Source organism: Myotis myotis, unplaced genomic scaffold (assembly GCF_014108235.1).
Source record: "Myotis myotis isolate mMyoMyo1 unplaced genomic scaffold, mMyoMyo1.p scaffold_m19_p_7, whole genome shotgun sequence".
Classification (NCBI taxonomy): Eukaryota; Metazoa; Chordata; class Mammalia; order Chiroptera; family Vespertilionidae; genus Myotis; species Myotis myotis.
The window spans coordinates 53,334,015-53,351,577 of NW_023416379.1; the positions used below are offsets into that span (position 1 = coordinate 53,334,015).

At 39.4% G+C, this 17,563-nt stretch overlaps 1 protein-coding gene across 6 annotated transcripts in view; it reads left to right on the top strand.

Annotated features, from left to right (window-relative positions):
- RNGTT (RNA guanylyltransferase and 5'-phosphatase) overlaps nt 1-14,208 on the top strand; it is a 247,124-nt gene extending 232,916 nt beyond the window's left edge. For 5 of the 6 annotated variants that reach the window (XM_036316268.1, XM_036316270.1, XM_036316267.1 and 2 more), the window contains 2 exons: nt 10,399-10,522; nt 11,596-14,208. In XM_036316268.1, the coding sequence (XP_036172161.1) occupies nt 10,399-10,522; nt 11,596-11,756 (285 nt within the window). In that variant the 3' untranslated portion in view covers nt 11,757-14,208. The remainder of the gene's footprint in view (nt 1-10,398; nt 10,523-11,595) is intronic. The other variant, XM_036316271.1, reaches the window with a different exon arrangement.
- Nucleotides 14,209-17,563: the final 3,355 nt, after the last annotated feature.

Consider the following 17,563-nt stretch of genomic DNA (forward strand, 5'->3'; position numbering starts at 1 on the left):
GCTTTGGTTGTGGCAAAAAACCTTTAAAAAAATCTTAAAAAAACAAGCAACATCAGGAAGTTTGGCATCACACTTAAAACCATCTGGAAAGAAAAAAAAAGTGTTAGACATACATATTGCACATTAATCTCTCCGTGTTAATTGTAGATTGTAAAGCTTTCCTTGGTTCTGTATTGTTTTTGTTATCCCAGGCACGCACTGAATCCATGATCTACTTGTAATTCTCATCATGCTCAGTACTAAACAGACAGGGAGCGGTGCATTGTGCCATTGTTTGATAGTCTATTTAGTAAGCCATTACCATTACCTCACCTTACCTGGCAGAGTTACCTGTTTTGTCCACATGGCCTTTTCCTTTTGTAAGTCATGTCCATGGAAAGATTGTTCAATCCAATAATGACTTCTCATTTGGTCTAGAAATCAGACAAAAGCTTTGCAGCTGTGAAGTGCAGCCCATTTTAGAATTAACCTATTGTAAATCCTTAATGATTGAGAAATTCTGCAATTTGCTATGATTTGTGGTTTGTGCTGCAACAAGAATAGTAAACAGCAGTGATGATGCAGGTCAGAATGGAGTGCCTTTGGAAAGTGAAGGAAAAGAAACTTGATAGACATTGTGCTTGTCCTAATATGTTATGCCCTTCTGTCCTTCACCTATCACATATCACTTCATCTTCCACTCACCGACTCCCAAGTGGAATGCAATCCATGGAAGTAATTCCTTAATTACAGTTTATTACACAAGAAGTAAAAGCATCCACAAGTGTAGTCTGCTTTTGCCTCCTTTTATATTTTTTCAACTTAGAGCCTGGATTCTTAGGAAAAAGGAGAACACAGGTTTTTGATTCACAAAAGCCTAGAATTTGAATAGACGGGATGGGAAAATGTAGAAGAGACTCATGTGGAAGCTTTTGCAGGAGTTTGAGAGACAGTGATGGCTTGGACAATGATAATGGCAGTATGAGAGGGGACATAAAGACACATGCAGAATAAATTTTGGAGGTTGAATTGGTAGGCTCGTGTAATGGATTGAATATGAGGAAAAATAAAAGGGAAGGGATCAGCCAAACACCAAAGTTTTTGTCATGAGAAGCTGAGTGAGTGGAGCTACCGTTTATTAAGGTAGAGAAGGCAAGAGAAGAAATAGATTTGGGGAAAGATGGGGAGTTGAGTTTTGAACATGTCGGGCTTGAGAAGTCTATGAGACATTCAAATAAAGATGACATATAGGCAGCTAGACTCTATACATCTATTTATATAAAAGGCTAATATGCAAAGTGTCCCCTTGGGAGTTTGATCGGGAGACCAATAGTTCAATTGCTCGCTGTGACATGCGCTGACCACCAGGGAGTGGCGCAGAATGAAGGAAGGCCCTGGCCGGCAGCCGGCAGCCAGCAGCCAGGGAAGCGAGGCCCCGGCCTGCATCCAAAAGGTCCTCATCGGCCCTGATCGCCAGCTAGGCCTGGGGACCTTGCCCATGCACAAATTTTGTGCACCAGGCCCCTAGTGTGATATAAAAGGGTATAAGATAGTTTGGGAATGAGTGAGGCTTATGAGGGACACCTTTCAAAGGCTTTTACAGAATATTATTTTTTATTTCTTTAATATCTTAAGAACGGTTTCACCTCAGGCTTTCAAACATCCTGTTAATCACTTCTTGAAGTGTGTGTATCCCTCCACTCACTCCTACTTATTTCCCTCCCCCTCTTCCTCCCTTCTTTCTCCCTACCTTCATTCTTCCTATAAACTGGCTTCTTATCATCCTGTAAATCTCAACCTTAATATCATCTCCTCAAGACTACTCCACTTAAAATCAAGTACCTTTCCCCCTGCAGCAGTCTCTATTATATAGCCTATTTTTCATAGCCTTTATCATAATTCGTAATTATTTACTAATTCCTAGACTATGCATTTAAAGAGTAGGGACTATGTCTGTATCACCAGTCTGCAAACCTGTGCCTGGCACATGGCTACTCAGTATTTATCACATGGCAGGAAGGATAGTTTTACAACTTAGTATGGTGGCTGAGTTAGGTCCAGTGTCTTGTGTTTTCACATGACTGTTTTTAAGCTTATATGTGCAGAAGGTTCTGTACCCAATATCAGACAAAATCTGGATAGGAAAATAACCCTGTTTGTTTCATTCTGTATTTATTGTCCACAGAGTGCCAGGTTCTGTAATAGCTAGTGGGATATAAAATGGTATTTTGACATTGGACAGGAAGACCTATATTTGAGACTTGTCTGTTTTCATTTTTTAGGTCTATGACTCTCAGTGAGATATTTAACTACTTTAAGCTTTTAGTCTCCATGCCTTTCGAAGGGCAGCAATATAATTCCTACCTCATAAGGTTGTGGTACAAATTAAATGAGATTATATGTGTGTTGATCACGGATTTATAATGCTTTGCACATACTAAGTGCTCAATAAGTAAGCTACTAATATTCACATATATAAAGATGAATCATACAGTTCTAGACATAGTTGATATTGCCTGACCAATAAAGGGATGAGGACACGAAATCCTCCTTTATCTTTCCCTTTCTTCTACTTGTTCTTCACTGCCAAAGGGGATATGCTGCCTTTAATACCATGATAGCAAAGAGTGGTCATGGCATCACCTCAACCTTAGGCACCAGAAAGAGAGTACAAATGCATTGTGTTTATTCAAATGACAAATTGAGGATATTTAAGATATTTAAACCTTTTTTTTTTTGTTTGGGGGGTGGTGGGGGTAGGGGAGGAGTAGAAAGAAGGAAGGAGGTAAAGTAAGGCTAGAGCTAGTGCTAGCTTACTTTACTTAACCAGCCATTGACAGGAAAACTGGTTGATAAACCAGAGGCTCATGATTCTCTTGAATTCAGTAAACACTCTCCCTGAGGATCTACCCTGGACTGGGTACTGTGCTGATAATGGGGAGATCAATGAGGTGTACATATTTTAGTGATCTAAAACTAATGAAATTAACTTGAAGTTCTCATTCTGTACTAGTTCTATTTTCTGTACCTTAAGCGAGGGTTTTTACTAGTCTGTTTGGTTTCTACTAAGTGCTAGAAGGCTATGTGTGAGTTTAGAGACTAGGATCTGGAAAAGGATGAATGAAGAGAATTTAGGTCAGAGGTTGTCAAACTTTCTTGATTTTGCCTCATACACAGTACCTCAAACCACAAGAAATACCTAACAGGTGCCATTTATGAAGTGGATAGATCCAATCAGCTTGTGTTTATGTCCTAACTATTTAGCACATGTTAAGGACTGCGTAACTTCTCAAACCTTGGGATCAGATCCTACACCACCAGTCTCATTTACTGTTCCACACTGACTTTTGTGATACTTGATTTTTATCACAATAAATGTCAAACACTCAGCTTTGTAAAGATATAGTGCCATCTAAAGGAATCTCACATGAAAACTGTGAACTCTCTTCAGCTAGTAGTTTGCATGGTGTCCAACACATCTTTCTCTAAAAATTAAAATACCCCACAGTGCCTCTGTGAGTTTGTTGCAGCGCCTTGCATTCTCATTGCACAGTTTGTGAACTGTGGACTTAGACCCTTTTCCCAAGACTTTTTTGTTTCTATTTAAATGTTTATCTCTTCTTATTGTTTTATACCTCTACTAGAGGCCTGATGCACGAAATTCGTGCAAGAGTAGGCCTTCACAGCCCCAGCTGCCTTGCGGCCCCGCGACCCTGACCTCTGCCCACTGGTTCTTCCGCCATCTGGTCTAATTAGCATATTAGCTCTTTATTATATAGGATATTAAAAGACAAATGCAGTGTAATGGTTGCTAGAGGGAAGGGGGTAGGGGCTAAAGGCAGGTCCTAATACATGGTGATTAGAGAAGATTGGCTTTGAATGGTGGGCACCTGGTGCAATATACAGATCTTGTAACATAGAAACCCACACCTGAAACCTATATGATCATATTAACCAATATTCCCCCAATAAATTTAATAAAAAAGGAGGAAAAAGGCCAACCTTATGTTTATCATTTTTATTGAAATGATTTATCTTAGGAATAGTTTATTATTAAAAAATTTAACGTTAAATATGTATACTTTTGGAATTTTAGAAAATACAACAAAATACAAAGAAGAAAATAAGTCATTCCTCATTCCATCATCCGCTAATAACCACTACTAACGTGTTGTTTTATCTGTCTACTAGAGGTCCAATGCACGAAATTCATGCAGGGGGCTTGACCCTTGCAGCTCCAGCCAGCCCTCGCAGCCCTGGCTGCCTTGGCCGGCCCTCGCAGCCCTGGCTTCATCCAGACGGTTGTTCTCCGGTTCGGTCTAATTGGCATATTAGCTCTTTATTATATAGGATTTAAAAAATATTTTGTCATTGATTTTTAGAGAGAGAGGAAGGAAGAGGGGGGGAGAGAAAGAAACATTGATGTGAAAGTGAAACATCAATCGGCTGTCTCCTGCACACCCTCCACCAGGGATCGAGCCCCAAACCCAGGCATGTGCCCTGACGGGAATCGAACTAGCAACTTTTCAGTGCACAGGACAATGCCCAACCAACTGAGCCACTTCGGCCAGGGCTGTCCAGTTATTTTATATGAAGATTTATTATATTTTGAATAACTATGACTAACTGATTTTATTAGAAGGTAATAACCTGTATCTTACTCGAAGTTTCATATCCAGAAGTTATGACTTATTTTTAGGATTTAAAAAAGACAGAGTTTTAGCTGCTTTCTTTTTATTGGCTATTTTCATTAGTTGAACACTTGCTTGAAGACTCCCTTCATACATGAGGTAGAGACTCCCTGCTGCTGTGTTTCTAACTTAGCAAACGCAAGGTGTGTTGTTTACACAGTACTTTTTCATTTTAGAGGCACAAACGTAACTACATTTTAGCGGAGGGACTTGTGTTTTAAGTGATGGATCGAGTCTGGCATATTTTTAAAGGGCAACTAGTCAAATGCTCTACATTTTCCAGTAAATGGATACACTTTCTAAACATAATATATCATGGCCCTAATTTTGTAAAAGATTATTTGTCTAATAATTCACATTTAATCTGTTTGTATTAGTCTTATACCATAAGGAAAACATATAATTCCATTTTATTTCTGACTCACTTGTTTTATTTTCTCTGCCTTCGTTAGTACTAGAAATTGAAGTTATTTACATAAAAATAAGAGTTTTGTTTGAGTTCATCTAATCAAGATACATTTAAAAAATATACTTCCTGTCACACTATAGAGGTAGAACTTGAATTATCAAAATGTAAAATTATAACTTCAGAAAAGAAAGAAATGGCCAATGTAACTTAGCTCCAGAGAGCAGTTCACAGAAGATGAGTTGGAAACCTCTAAGTACAAACATATCATATCTATCATATGTTTCATTGTCATTCCCCCCATCTCTCTCTCTTCTCATTCTCACTTTCATTCCTTCTTTTTTCCCTCCCTCTCTTTCTCTCAAAAATAATTTTAAATTCTGATTAAAACAAGTAGTGGCAATACTTTTGTAGTGGACTGTTTTGTAGTGGACTATAAAATTCTGGCAGAGGACCCCAGGCCTGACTCTAGACCTGGGAGCAGAGAAAACACCAGATGAGCCTGGAGTAATATCTTGTGTTGACAGAAAGTAAATGCCAAAAACATATTTATTTTGTAAGTGAAAGTGGAAGCAAGTTAAAGGGACACAGGAGTCAACCTGAGAGAGTAGCCAGGGCCAAAACTGGAACAATTTGAGCAACAAAATAAATGACAATAGTATTTAATTATAAACTAAAGAATAAAATAAATATCTATGAGTTAGTAATGATATAGATAAGCAGATAAATGAGGGAGAAGAGAGAGATCTTCCTTACAGAAAGTCTAGGTAATAAATGTATAAGGAATGGATAAAGGAGAATATTCCATTAGGATACCACAGTAAAGACTGCTGTAGGCAGGATTCACGGATGAATGCTCAAATTAATGAGTGAAACTTTAAGGAGAAACAGGATATTTGTATAGCCTTAAAATAGCTCTAGAGAAACTTATTAATTTCTGTGGTAGTTTTAGCAAATGTCCACATAGTCTTTGATACCCTTCCTTCCAGGAGGTGGAGCTTACTTCCCTTTTTGTTGAGTGGGGCTGGGCATGGTGACTAGTAATTAACCAATAGAGTGTGGAAGGGAGAAAAATAGTCACTTTACAGTAGAGAAACCTGGCAGATACCCTCTTAACAAAGTGATCAGGATAAACATCACCAGTAATAAACAATGTTGATACCTATACCCCCAGATATTATGCAATGAGAAGGGCACTTCACCTCTCTCGCATTTTCTCCCAAAATCCATAACCTCAGTCTAATCATCAGAAAACCCCAAATTGAGGAACATCCTACAAATATCTAAGTAGTGCTCTCCTAGAGTGTCAAGGACAGTCTGAAAAGCTATCACAGATTAGAAGAGAACATGGAGACATATCACTTAAATGCAATGAGGTTTCTTGGGCTGAATTCTTGAACAAGTAAAGGCATTAATGGACAAACTGATGAAGTCTGAATAAAATCTGTAGTTTAGTTAATAGTGTTGTAAAATATGAACATTAGGTGTGACTGAAATACTGGAACTCTGTACTACCTTGACAACGTTTCTGTGACTCTAAAATTATTTCAAAATTGAAAGTAAAAAAACAACAACCACAACTCACTGGTGCCTTTCCAATTCTAAGGATTTTTATTATTTTAAAGTGTCTCCAGAGCAAATTAGTTCAGAGAAATCTCCCTCCCATCAAGCCTCTGTGCAGTTTCTCTAAAAGAAGGATGAGCTCTTGATAAGAAAACAGCTGGCGCAGAGCAAGGGCAGTAAGTTCCAGAGGCTTCTGTCCCACTAGAAATAGCAACGTGTCTTTGCCTGCTCTGTGCAGGTGCCAACCCATGGTTGTTGGCACCAATTCAGCACCAACAAGAATCCCCAATTTGGGGTGCAGTGAAGAAGGAAACTTTATTCAGTGCAAGCAGATCAATTGTGATACATGTGAGATAACCCTGGGGCTAGGCCCCTCTCTAGCTAAACTAGCAATTTTCAACTTGTGTGCCCCAGGAATTTTTAAAACATGTAAAACCTGACTATTTAGTCAGGGGCACTGACCTCTTTTCCCTTAGATTATCAAATTTAAAAAAGGCAACAACCAACACAATCAAAATTATACCTATTGTTTTTGTCAGATACATTTTTTTTTTGGTGTGCCACAGAATTTTAGTAGTTTATATATGTCATGAGATGAAAATGACTAAAAATCACTGAGCTAGACAGCTCTACTCTGCTCGATGTTCGTCTGCTCTGCCCTGCTTCAGTGAGACATCTTTGGTGTTTCAGCTCCAGCCAGGGAAATGCAGTCTTTAGTGGAAAGGGAAAGTATGCTCCCAGAGCCAAAGGGGAGCTGACATATATACACAGAAGTCCCCAACCCTGGTCCCTGATTGGTCTGTCCTCATGCAAATGAGTTCTCCAAATTCTCACAGTTTGATTGGTCAGAAAGGAGGCACTCTGATTGGTCAGTGAAGAAGCTGGTGGGAGTTGTGCAGCTTTGATGGATGGCAAAAGCCTCAGTCTTATTGGTTGAAAAAGGATTCCAGGAACTCCTTTATAAGGGCTGAATCAGATGGCAGAAACACAGTGCAGGTGGGCAGTTCAGTGCAGGCTTCTCCGTAAAGTGCAGTTTGCATGAAAGGCCCCTGTGTAGAAATGGCTAGTACGCTGGAGGTTTTTTATTTATTTATTTATTTATTTTTATTTCAGCCCAGTTATCTAGCTACCGGGAGCCCTTGTTAGTAGGTGTTTTCTTTCTCAGGATCCACACAGGTCAGTTTAGCCCACACTGATGGTTTGCCTTTTGTGACTTGGTAGTGTGCCCAGCCACCTAGACTACAAAAAGTATTCTGTAAAACAGTGCAGAGTGGAGCAACTGTGATTCTACCTGCCTTAGACCCTGCATTCTAGGTATTATCATTGGGCTGCTAATTTAAAATCTTGAGAGGTATTAGATTCACTTTCATCTGACTTGTCTATTAACCCCAGGTTATTGGTAGATTCAAATAGTATTAAAAGTGTGGTACTCAATAAAATGGGCACATGAAAAAACATTTTTCAATATAAAATACACTGTCTATTGCTCTTCTTTTTTAAAACAACAATAAAATATAATTAGTTAGATGTGATTTTAGGTACAGATGTGAAATCCTGATTTATAAATATTTTATTCTTATTATTTCCAATTTCTTATTAACTCAGACCAGGATAACCAGAGTTTATTATAGAAGTCCTAATGGAGTCCTGTTTTAGTAAATAATAATATGTAATAGGCTGAGGATGATTATTGTCATAGTAACAAATTAGAATTTGGATAGTAAAGTTAAGCTCCTCCTCTGTATGCCAATTATTGTCTTGATCTGACCATTAGTGAAAACTGGCTTAATTTGTGCACCTACGGGAGGTATTATTTTTACCAGGTAAATATATTTTACCACCTGACCAATCGAGTACCTTGCAGTGTGTTTGTCTTGGCAGTATAACTGGTGTGATCATGAAGGACAATGTGCTGTTCTTGAACATGGAAATAAGGTTAGGTTACTGTAGTGGAGGTGTATGCATTTTCTGAAAAGCTCTGTTTTCCGAATTGTTACTGCATGCCCAAGTACATACACAGACACTTAATAATAGTGCTTAATTGCTGTAGTCAGATTGAGCAACACATAATTTGTAGCAGTTCTGAAACCAGGAACACAAGAATGATTAGCCAATGATAAAGACTGACTGAAATTGCTAGTCAGTAAAAGTACAGACTGCATATTGTGGGTAGTAAACCATTCTTATAGAATGCATATGGTACAGTGTTCTTGACAACTGTTTCCAAAGTGTACTTTTCCATGTTATCCTGGTTTCTTTCATGAATTCCCTTGTAAGGTAGTTTTTTAAAGTAAGCAATGTTTCACTTCCCGATTTCATATTCAATGATGAAGTTGACCGGTTGGCTACTCTGTGCCAGGCACTTTCACTTACTATTTTTCCAGAATCTCAGTAAATTAGGAATCCTTTGCCCATTTTAGAAATTAGAAAATGGAAACTATGAAATGTTTAGAAACTTATTTCTGTTTGATCCTGCGTATGGTTTAACATAACTGGGTTTCCTCACTGAGTTAGTTGCCTAATACTTGAAATAGATAATGTATCAAAAGAGATGGATCCCTACGAAGGACCAGGGGAGAATTGAGACTAGAACAATGAATATTTGAGAATTAATTTAGCAAGTTTGTTAAGTGGAATATCACTGTTTTGGGCAGGTCTGGTTCCAGAGCCACTGAATGTACCTGACCTGTTGGATCTGTTGAAAATGCAGATAGTCCAATCAAGTGTAATACTCATTAAGGGAAGAAGAATACAATTTGAAAGCTTTTATGAAGACATGCACTGCCTAATCTGTGAATTGAAAGCATCTTTTAAATTTGCTTCCCTTCATATTCCTAGGTGGTAGTGAATATGTGGGTAGAAAAATGAGAGCATCTCAAATAATGCTAATGAAGTTAAATGATTGCAATCTACCATATTGTGAGGAAAAGTTGTTAGCTGGGAAAGATGAGGACAGAATTAAAATATTACCATGACTGGCATTTGATTTGAAAACTGCAAAGATAAGCTTAGGTTCCTATTTATGAAAACCATCCTCACAGCCTGATGAAATATCTTTTAAAAGGTTTTATAGTTACCATGGATACTTGTTAGCTTTGATGGAGTAAGTTGTAATCCATATTTAATCATCTGAGGTGAAGTGGCCAAAAAATCTACCAAGTAAAATCAAAAGTAGCTTCATCTCTAACCTCATACTAGTTTGGAAAGGGTAATAAATAGCCTAAAGATTAGATTTTTGGTTAATTGTCGCTGCTTGAAAAGCAAGATATTTAGGATGCACATTGCCTGAATGTGATTCCAATGCTACTTTTTATGTGTAACTTTTCCTTTTAAATGACATTTTTTAGGTTTTGACATAGGAATTTAGATGTTAAGACCTTTTTGAAAGTTGATGAAATGTAAGCAACAGATTCAATTTCTGAAAGCCATAGGGACACAGACAATATTGAAGACATTGATTCCTATGGTAACACATTTGCCTTTGGCCCCAAAGTGGCTGGTTTTTGCTTAGCTTCCTTTAATTACTATATATTGACAGCTGTTTTTCACAGTTATTTATAAAATGTCGGATTAATGAGCATATGTACAAGGGAGTATGTACCATAGCCTTAGGTTTGGTTAGACATCTCAGATGACGAAGAGGTCTGCATGGAGAGTTCCTGAGATGTTTTTGGCATTTCCTAATGTGCCTGTCACATAGTGGAAGCTAAAATCCTTTCAAACGTTTTAAATATTATCCTCAATTCTCTTTTAAAACAGGTGACAAAAGACCTAAAACAGTATGACAACAAAATTATAGAATGCAAATTTGAGAACAACAGCTGGGTCTTCATGAGACAGAGAACAGACAAAAGTTTTCCTAATGCCTACAACACTGCCATGGGTGAGTGTGGCAACCTACCAATGCTTGTTACATTACCAACAAAATGCGCTGTCTCTTGTTCTTGATGGGCAGAGTCATTGGATCCCGTCCTTGCTCGCTGGGATCAGGTTGTGCCAGGCCTGCCCCCTGGTCGGCTCTGGTTGATTTGTAGGTTCTCCTCTTTAGATAGACTTGTGGGCTTGTGCCGTGTGTCCAAGAGGGAAGTTTAAAGGGCAGGATAATGGGCTGTATACAAGTTGAATTTATTGAACAACAACAACAAGAAGAGTCATGATAATTTCAGTTCTATTCAAAACTATAACCATTGTTTACCAGATGGTAAAAGACTAAATCAGCAAGGGGAAATGTAGTTTCCAGCTCCTAAAATAGCTCTACAAACAGTGGAGAACAAAGTAAATGAAAGCTGCTAAAAAAAACAACACCCTAAACCAGCAGTCACCAACCAGTTGGCAACTGCTGCACCTGCTCTGCTATCATTTAGAATGTTCTTTGGGTACAATATGAATGCTTTGAGAATTAAGAATAGTGAGTTTCTGTCATGGGCAACAACACAACTTCATTAGGTAAACTAGTAGTAGCTGTTGTTGCCCTGTATTGCATTTTTAGTGGAGTTGGAAAAAAATATAAAAACCAAGATTAAAGGTCAGTAGAATCGAGTACTTCTAGAGTGCTCAGTCAGTGGTGGTGATGATTAACGATAAGCTTATGAGAAAACAGATTTTTTGTAGAAATTTTAGTTGAGTATGGTCTATAATGTGATGCACTATGCTAGGTTAAAATCCTGTAAGAACTATTTGGGGGGACAGAAAACTATAGTGAATACATGCTTATAACCCAAGTACTTAAAGTTTTGGTTTAAAATTAATAGTATAGTAATGAATAGCTACTGGAAAAACTCTTTTGGAGGGTGGGAGAGGGAGGAGAATAGTTTAATCCGAAGCATGCCACTCAAGTCAGTAAAGTGGAGGTGTTTAGCATAATGGGAGGGAAACCTGTCCCCTTTCTCATCTCCCTGTGGTGAGTCCACTGCCTTAATTAACCCTCACATGAGATGTGTCTCCCTTTGTCCACAGCTGTGTGCAACAGCATCTCAAACCCTGTCACCAAGGAGATTCTGTTTGAGTTCATTGACAGATGTGCAGCTTCTCAGGGACAGAAACGAAAGCATCATCTGGATCCTGACACGGAGCTCATGCCTCCACCACCTCCCAAAAGACCGCGCCCTTTGACCTAAGTCCTGCCTCTGACTTCAGGATTGAGAGGAGAGATGAATGAGGGAAAATGCTGTCGCCCCATTTGCAGCCAGAGAAATTCAACAAACAATGTGGCTTGATGTTGATACACATTTGAATTTTTTTTTTTTTTTTAAAGAAAAGTATTGTAGCCAGGCTGTAAATATTTGACTCATTTGTTTTCTTAGTGCTACAATAAATACATCATGGATTTAAACATTTTATTTATATTTGATAAACCCAGCCTTACCTTGTGGAATCTGAAGATTGAAATATCCAAAGGTTTGAACAAGTTTGAAATCAGTGAAAAAGAGGCCTTGTTTATATATGGATAACTTCTACCTTTAACTTATAAAGTTATCAATCTGGAACTGTGAGCGCCTAGAACACTGTATTTTTTAGAAGATGTATTTCAGCTATGGTAAATTTTCCTTTTAAAAAATTTAGACAGTGGCGTTAAACATTCTTCCTATCCTTTATCATGGATTTTCTCCATATCTGACATTCTTGTGTTCAAATACAAATGACAAGGTTGTTAAGTAATGCATACATTAAACAACGTGGTCTGGCTTTATCATTTTAAGAATTGTTTGTGGACATGTAGAAGGAAAAAGGAAAGCTCCGTTCTGTGAACTGCATCCTCTCTAAGGAAGAGCACTGAGTATCTCTCTGCATTTGCCTCTGTCTGAGCTGCAGTGTCAGATCGCCAGTGTGTCCGTTCTGGCGGTGGCTTTGAGTCTCTTCATAGAACCTAGGTCTACACCACCAGACCCTTTACCTGTTGTTCCCTGGGAGACATTTTTTTAAACGCCAGGGCTACTGCTTTACCTCAGTGGTTTCAGCACATTGTAAATTACATGAACACACGAAACTCACTGTGATTATAGGAGTGATATCAAACACAAGCAATGCTGTGTGAGTTCCCTCGATCAGAACAGCAAAAGAAATGCCAGCTGACTCCCATGATTAGGAAGTGGTGTGAGTGGAGAAGGGAGCATGCTGTCACCACAATTCCTCTCCCACAGCCATGTAACGCAGAGGCACAGAGCAGGCACCTGTAGGAACTAAACATCAAGGAAGCAAAGACATTTCTTTTCAAAGCCAGGATTCTATGTACATTTTCTTCTGGGAATGTTATTTCTGTTGTATGTCTGAATTTTAAAACGTTTACTGGTAGATAATGGATTTAAGGAGCAGCTAATTGGTCATCTGCCATTGTTGAGAAACCATGTTCTGATTGGTTTGTGAAGGAACTGAGAATTAGCCGATTAGAGGCTAATGTATTTATTTTTAGAGATACAGGTTTTAAGTATGTGTATTTTAAATTTTTTTCATGACCTGAATTTTATACATGTCTCTGCATGTATATATATATGTGAGTATATGCAGCAGTGTATATTCTTCTACTAATGCAGTCAGAAATGAAAATCCAAATGACTGACCTAGTAGACTGAATATCTGACAGGATTTGTATATGTGATAGCACAGGTTAACCAAAAATGTATTCGCATTCACCTGGGTTTAAATGTTTTTAAACGAAGTTTTCTCTGCAGTGCTGTTCTGTGTGAAGGAGCAGCATCATGCTCGGGTGTTCTCCTTTGTTGTCCCCGAGTTATGTAATGTATAGTGAATTTATCCAAAATGTCATCTTAGGTATGCTCTTGTGTGTTTGGGCGCTAAAGGGATTAAAACACCCAACTGTCACATGACTAGAAAGATGGAAATTTGTCAAGGTTCCATAGTGTCTTCTACAAAACGGATCTAAAAAACGCCTATGCAACTCCAAATAACCTGATGGCTCCTTCACCAGGATTAGTGACTTTTCACATCATATGTTGCTTTCTCCCGAGCCTGGGTAAATGCAGAGCCCTTCTGCTGATGTAAGAGCAAACTTTTGCCAGTGATCTTTAATGGAGTTAAATGTTTATGGTAATTGTAACCTTTTAGATGAGTTATGTGAAAAGAGCATCTCATTTTTAATACACCCAGATATTTTCTCCTTGCCTTTGTGCATTTTCCCGCAGTTAACTCCCTTAGTCTTTCCTTTCTTTTCAGTGATAGTGAAATGTAGTAGTTGGCCGTATACGTAAACCCGTGTGGCCCCTGAACACACTACCACCTGCAGTATCATAGAGTCATCTAGAAAGTCAGCGTGGAGGGGAGTGGTAGGACCTGGAGCCAGGATTTGGAACATCAGGAGGGAAACACTTCCCTTCTCAGCTCACTTCACAGTACCCATTTTTGACACTGAAGTTTTGTAGATAAGAATAAGAGAATTTTGCTTTTCTGAGTTATCACATATAAAAGCTTTTGCATTGTGTTTGGAAAGATGTGGATGACTCGACTACCTGGATGGTTACATTTGCTTTCTGTGAAATGCTCAGAAAATGTCAGGACATTCCTTCTCTGATGTGTGTCAGTGTGAATTGTAATAAAACTACTGACTTAAAATAACAGAAAGTGTATCTACTTTGTGTTACTTGTGATGATGTCTTTGTATCTTTTTATTTAACTGATGCTTTTATGCCCCTTCTATTACTGGCATCAGATTCTGCTGCTGTCAGCCAGACCCAACATAATCTATGTGGTTGTGTCACATTCTAAAAATTAGCATAAGACTTGGAAAATCCTCTATTTTTCTTTCTGAGAGACCAAGAAATTTGAAGGGCATTGGGGGATATAGTTTGCATCTTTTGTTTTTGGAGTGTGGGGGAGTGTGGGAAAACTCATCTTTATGTGGTTTTAAGTGTAATCTGTTCATCCACCTTATTTTAGCACTCTGTTATATGGGAGATATTCTGTTACATTATTTTTTAATGCATTTAATTCTTTCAGAACACTCAGCAATGAGTATTCTAAAATGATGAAGTAATGACCTACCAATTTGTATTGTTGACTATGCATTTTTGTAGTATCATATTTGTCATTTTTTAAATGTTTAAATGATGCCACTATTTTGAACCACATATGTAGTTCTTTCTGGCCAAAAAACCTGGAAAGTCAAAGACCAAATACTTTCAGGTGGAGAAAATGAATGTGGTGGAGAAAACCCTGGGCTAGACCCAGAGACCAGGTCTAGGCTGTGACTCGCATTGACTCTGTGTTTTCTCCAGACCTTGTTTCTCCCTCCCCCAGCTACAGGATGCCAAGATTGGGCCAGATGATCCAAAAGAGCCTTTTCAGGTCTAACATGATTGTGTAAAAGACAGTGCTTTTTAAGTGCCTATATTCACGATTAAAGCAATATTGCCGTTATTGAATATTTACCAAGCACCAAGACTACCCTAAATACAACCACTCTTTGCAGGTAGGTACTGTTATTAACCTCATTTTGTAGTTGAGGAACCTGAGATTCAGAGGGTTACATAAGGCAACAGCTAGTAAGTTGTGCACGAGACACAAGCACAGGTCTTCCTGCCTCCAGCGCCTGATGAATTACACAGGACTCTCCTAAGGCTCCTTCCGGCCCCTGCGTGAGGATCTTTCAGGCCAGGGTCCCTGCCTATTGGAGTTGTTTCTTGGGTAATAGGCATCTAACGCCTCTCTCCCAAATAAGGAGATGAAGTTGGGAAACGGGAAGTAACTACATTTTTAGGACCTTACCTAACTACCTTCTTAACAATATTTAAATCTGAATGATGTGGAGGCCATGAAAGATGTAAAATTTTCATGCTAAATTCCAAAGATGTAATGAGGATGAAACAAGTGATAAAATTACACACTGGGCCAGCATTGTCCTGGTCGTTGCATAGTTAGCGGTCTGTCCGCTCTGGCAGGCAGTGTCAGTCTAGGTGAACCGGATGTGCCCTCCGCTGGCTGGACTCTGGTGTCAGGTGACTGCTGTGCACTGGGAGGGAGGTGGGGGTGGGCACTCGTGGGAGGGTGTTCAGAGAGTTCACATTTCCAAAAATCGGTGCACAGATCTGGGATTGCAGCTGTTTTGCTATTCTGTTAAAGGATATTACCAAAAATTCCGTTGCCATCATTTCATAAAATAAAGGTAATCTTAACACCAAAGAGGAAGGAGGGCGTAATTTAGAAGGACACACCTTTACACAGAACAAATTTTGATTTAAGAAAGACTTGCTACACTGTCCTTTGCAGCTGCATTTCCCCCAAAACAGGTGGAAACTTTGTCATGGGCCAGCGTTTGGGATCACTGCGTAGCTGAAATTCCGGGCAGTGGCTTGCAAGAGGAGCGGGGCAGGAAGACCCTCAGGGAAGAAGCCGCCCTGGTCCCATAGCTGCAGGTCACATTTATAGCCAGAGGTGACCACAGTAAGATTACCTCATAAAACATGATCACATTGTGCTCTTGTGAGAGAAGGTGTGTAGGTGAAAAATGAAATGGTCCGAATGTTTAAAGCCCAAATAGAATGAAACCCTCAGCTGTGCGAGGTACCGAAATACGCATAGCCAAATACAACACAGAAAAACAGAATTTGACAACACATCACACCAAGAGAGTCACTAGTCTTCATAACTTTGAGGTTGGCAGACAGACTGTTTTTCCCTTAGACCAGTGGTTCTCAACCTTCCTAATGCCACGACCCTTTAATATAGTTCCTCGTGTTGTGGTGACCCTCAATTTCATTGTTACAAATTGAACATAATTAAAGCATAGTAATATATAATTACAAAATATGTAATTATATATTACATATATAAATGATAGCATGAACTATCATTATGTAATATATAATTACAAAAACAATATGTAATTATATATGTGTTTTCCGATGGTCTTAGGTGACCCCTGTGAAAGGGTCGTTCAACCCCCAAAGGGATCGCAACTGACAGGTTGAGAACCGTTGCCTTAGCCAGCCGTGGGCAAACTACAGCCCGCGGGCCAGATCCGGCCCGTTTGAAATGAAACTATTGAAAAAAAAGACCGTACCCTTTTATGTAATGATGTTTACTTTGAATTTATATTAGTTCACACAAACACTCCATCCATGCTTTTGTTCTGGCCCTCCGGTCCAGTTTAAGAACCCATTGTGGCCCTCGAGTCAAAAAGTTTGCCCACCCCTGCCTTAGACCCTGCCACCCAATGATCCTTTAACACTGCAAACCTGCTCCTGCCTTCCTCCCTAGGGAGAGGTCCCGGCCCATGACAGCAGAGGCCCTTCGAGCCCTGGCCAGGTGGCTCAGTTGGTTGAGTGGTGTCCCCTGCACTGAACGGTCGCCACTTCGATCCCTGGTTGGGGCACATGGCCAGGTTGCGGGTTCAGTCCCTGGCAGGGGTGCATGCAGGCGACCAATCAAGGTTTCCTACTCTCCCTCCTTCCCTCTCTTCTTCCTTCCTCTCTCTCTAAAATCAATGGAAACATTTTTTTTTAAAAGGCCTCAGCCTGTATGTGCAGATGTCGATCTCATGTCTGCTTTGTGATACAGCTGTGTGACTCCTTGGTTTTCCAAAATGCCTACTCTCTATACCCAGAAACCCTCAACCTCCTTTAACCTCAGGATCAAGGGGGCCTTCCTATCATAGATCCCCTCCTAAATCCCCTACTGACTTGTGATGGTCTCCCCCAGTTTCCCCTCCAGACAAGGGACTGTATCATCTCTGTTACCCAGAGCACGGGGTTTGACAATGTTGGGCACTCGGTCGTCACTAGGGCACTAAGTTCAAATGCCCTTTTGTACGTGCTGTTGAGACTCAGTCCAGATGTGTTTGCTGTTGTCTCCCTCAGTTGTAGCCTCATCACACTTGAAGTACCAATCACAGTTCTTACTTCTTCAGAGGCCATCGCTGATGCATTTGTATTTAATCCTGATTAGAAGCATCCAGTCTTCCCTTGCCTTTTGC